Source organism: Oncorhynchus mykiss, chromosome 9, assembly GCF_057628025.1.
Source record: "Oncorhynchus mykiss isolate SJ-2025 chromosome 9, ASM5762802v1, whole genome shotgun sequence".
Lineage (NCBI taxonomy): Eukaryota > Metazoa > Chordata > Actinopteri > Salmoniformes > Salmonidae > Oncorhynchus > Oncorhynchus mykiss.
The window spans coordinates 7,566,857-7,570,887 of NC_143030.1; the positions used below are offsets into that span (position 1 = coordinate 7,566,857).

The following is a 4,031-nucleotide window of genomic DNA, read 5'->3' on the forward strand; positions in this document are numbered from 1 at the left end:
TAATGTCTGAACTTGTTTCATAGTTGTAATGTCTAAACTTGTTACAGAGTTGTAATGTCTAAACTTGTTACAGAGTTGTAATGTCTGAACTTGTTACAGAGTTGTAATGTCTGAACTTGTTACAGAGTTTTAATGTCTGAACTTGTTACAGAGTTGTAATGTCTGAACTTGTTACTGAGTTGTAATGTCTGAACTTGTTACTGAGTTGTAATGTCTGAACTTGTTACAGAGTTGTAATGTCTAAACTTGTTACTGAGTTTTAATGTCTGAACTTGTTACAGAGTTGTAATGTCTGAACTTGTTACTGAGTTGTAATGTCTGAACTTGTTACTGAGTTTTAATGTCTGAACTTGTTACAGAGTTGTAATGTCTAAACTTGTTACTGAGTTGTAATGTCTGAACTTGTTACAGAGTTGTAAGGGTCTGAACTTGTTACTGAGTTTTAATGTCTGAACTTGTTACAGAGTTGTAATGTCTGAACTTGTTACTGAGTTGTAATGTCTGAACTTGTTACTGAGTTGTAATGTCTGAACTTGTTACTGAGTTGTAATGTCTAAACTTGTTACTGAGTTGTAATGTCTGAACTTGTTACTGAGTTGTAATGTCTGAACTTGTTACTGAGTTGTAATGTCTAAACTTGTTACTGAGTTGTAATGTCTACACTTGTTACAGAGTTGTAATGTCTGAACTTGTTACAGAGTTGTAATGTCTAAACTTGTTACAGAGTTGTAATGTCTGAACTTGTTACTGAGTTGTAATGTCTGAACTTGTTACTGAGTTGTAATGTCTGAACTTGTTACTGAGTTGTAATGTCTGAACTTGTTACTGAGTTGTAATGTCTGAACTTGTTACTGAGTTGTAATGTCTGAACTTGTTACTGAGTTGTAATGTCTGAACTTGTTACTGAGTTTTAATGTCTGACTGATGTTTCTGCAGCTTGAAGATAGAAATGACCAAAGTGACATGAAGGTGGATAATCAAGCTGTCAGACACCAGGCTGTGGACACAGACTACATAAATAACAACCTGGGTCTGGACAGAGGTCACCTTTTCCCATGTTCGCATGCACCTGATAATGCTACCATGTGGTCCACTTTCACCCTGACAAACGCCGTTCCCCAGGAAAGAGGCTTCAACCGAGGCAGATGGTGTAAAATGGAGTGCAGAGTCAGACAAGCTCTTGAGCTTAACTGTAAGGATGCCAACAACATGATAAAAGCCTATGTGGTGACTGGAGCAGTGCCCAGCAGGAACAACAAACTGAACAACAGAGTGAACATCCCTGATCACCTGTGGACAGCCTTCTGCTGTTACAACAAGGACAAAAAGTGGACGGTCGGAGCACACTGGGGGGAGAACAAAAATGACAATGGGAAAATATTGAACCCGGAAACCTTGGGAGAACTCGAAGCCAAGTTGAAGCAAAGCTACAATGGTGGTGATGTCAAGGTGTTTCACGATAACTGTCCAAGAAACGTTAAAGTACAACAGGTTAACACGACAGGGAAAAAGAGGACCAGGGAAGGGATGGCGATAGCATCAGGGAAGGATTGTGATGCCGAGGATGGATGTGATTGTGACTGTGATGAAAAGTAATGAGTTTTGTCCAGTGGTAATTCCCACAACTATTCAGTACACATTCCCTACGTTACAAGGGTTATAATGGTTAAGTTATAAGGGTTATAAGGGTTAAGTTATAATGGCTATAAGGGTTTAATGGTTATAAGGGTTATAAGGGTTTCATGGTTATAAGGGTTATAAGGGTTAAGTTACAAGGGTTATAATGGTTTAATGGCTATAAGGGTTAAAGTGGTTATAGTGGTTATATTGGTTATAATGGTTATAGTGGTAATAAAGGTTATAAGGGTTATAGTGGTAATAAAGGTTATAAGGGTTATAGTGGTAATAAAGGTTATAAGGGTTATAGTGGTTACAGTGGTTATAGGAGTAATAAGGGTTATAAGCCATGGTTATAATGGTTATAATTAAACAGGTTTAAGGGTTGTGAAGGTTAAAGACACGCTACATTACTTTGGCGACTAAGAAAGTATTTTTTTAAACCTCCCACTTTGGGCTGGATGTGTCAATGTGTTGTTCATACATGCAGAGTCTATGAGCAGAATGACTATTTCCCTACATTTCACCCCCCCTAGCAATTTGAGTCTGAGCCAATGAGCATCAGCCCCTCACATTTGAGTGAAAACTAGTGTGGTGGCAGAATTTGTGTTGAACTGTTGTAACTTCTCAAGGGACATGTTCTGTGTTGGACTGTGATGTCATGCCTTTCATAGAGTCCTGGTGTGTCTGTACATTAAACACACCTTAAACACAAGGCCATTGTGTTCTAGAACTGTTGCTGGTATACATAACTGTTGTGCAACAATCTGATGATATTATCACCTCCCACTATATCAGGGACATGGAACCATTTACTCAGGAGGTTCTTCCCTGTGAAATCAGAATCATGTCCCCTGCAGCTGCTTGATTAAAGATGTTTCTATACAATTAAAAAGTCTCTGCCTTCATCTTTGGATCTAATTTTCCACAATATTTGGTGCCGTGACCCAGATGGACTCGGACATCACTCTGGCCACAACTTTAAAAAGACTGTCTGTTGTCCAGCCGAGCATTAATGGTGAAAGAACTCTTGTCCTCCTCAGCCACAAAATGTTGGTGTTCAATTTGGCAGAACTGTCTCTTCCCTATAATAATGAATCTAACCGGTTAACATTAATCAATGGGAGCACAGTGGTGTCTCCAATAGTAGGGATTGGTTTACCTATAATCACCTGAAACATACTGTTGGACCAGTATATTAGGAGGGATTGGTTTACCTCTAATCACCTGAAACATACTGTTGGACCAGTATATTAGGAGGGATTGGTTTACCTATAATCACCTGAAACATACTGTTGGACCAGAATATTAGGAGGGATTGGTTTACCTATAATCACCTGAAACATACTGTTGGACCAGTATATTAGTAGGGATTGGTTTACCTATAATCACCTGAAACATACTGTTGGACCAGTATATTAGGTGGGATTGGTTTATCTATAATCACCTGAAACATACTGTTGGACCAGTATATTAGGTGGGATTGGTTTACCTATAATCACCTGAAACATACTGTTGGACCAGTATATTAGGAGGGATTGGTTTGGCTACAGTAGGAACTGAATAGCCTACAGTAGGAACTGAATAGCCTACAGTAGGAACTGAATAGCCTACAGTAGAAATTGAATAGCCTACAGTGCAGGTTAACTGGTCTAGGAACAGTGGGTTAACTGGTCTAGGAACAGTGGGTTAACTGGTTTTGGAACAGTGGGTTAACTGGTCTAGGAACAGTGGGTTAACTGGTCTAGGAACAGTGGGTTAACTGGTCTAGGAACAGTGGGTTAACTGGTCTAGGAACAGTGGGTTAACTGGTCTAGGAACAGTGGGTTAACTGGTCTAGGAACAGTGGGTTAATTGCCTTGTTCAGTGGCAGAACAACATATTTTTCCCTTCTCAGCTCAGGGATTCGATCTAGCAACCTTTCCTCAGCCACAGTTTATTTATTATATGTGCAAAAGTACTATCTCACAAACAGACGAAACATTTAGAAACAAAACATGCTAATTTTAAAATAAGCCACAGGAGTATTTTGAGCGAGAATTACGAACAACTTTCAAGTAGTAAGACATGTATGAAAACAACAGATATCATTAATAAGAAGGGGCTAGAAGCGTCTTATACGGTGAGCTACCGAGTGGATAGGACAGGCAAGTCCCATACTATTGTGGAGGACTGGCTAGGACAGGCAAGTCCCATACTATTGTGGAGGACTGGCTAGGACAGGCAAGTCCCATACTATTGTGGAGGACTGGCTAGGACAGGCAATTGGAGGTGTACCTGTGGATGTATTTCAAGGCCTACCTTCAAACTCAGTGCCTCTTTGCTTGACATCATGGGAAAATCAAAAGAAATCAGCCATGACCTCAGAAAAAAATGTGGACCTCCACAAGTCTGGTTCATCCTTGGGAGCAATT

At 39.8% G+C, this 4,031-nt stretch overlaps 1 protein-coding gene across 1 annotated transcript; it reads left to right on the forward strand.

The window, feature by feature from the left end:
- Positions 1-938: 938 nt before the first annotated feature.
- On the forward strand, positions 939-2,512 carry LOC110515470 (endonuclease domain-containing 1 protein). Its single transcript, XM_090185715.1, has one exon. The coding sequence runs from the start codon at positions 964-966 to the stop codon at positions 1,594-1,596; it is 633 nt and encodes a 210-aa protein (XP_090041841.1). The 5' UTR covers positions 939-963; the 3' UTR covers positions 1,597-2,512.
- The last annotated feature ends 1,519 nt before the right edge of the window (positions 2,513-4,031 follow it).

Coding starts and splice junctions, on each gene's coding strand:
- LOC110515470 (XM_090185715.1), top strand. CDS start 964: ATGAAGGTGGATAATCAAGCTGTCAGACACCAGGCTGTGGACACAGAC.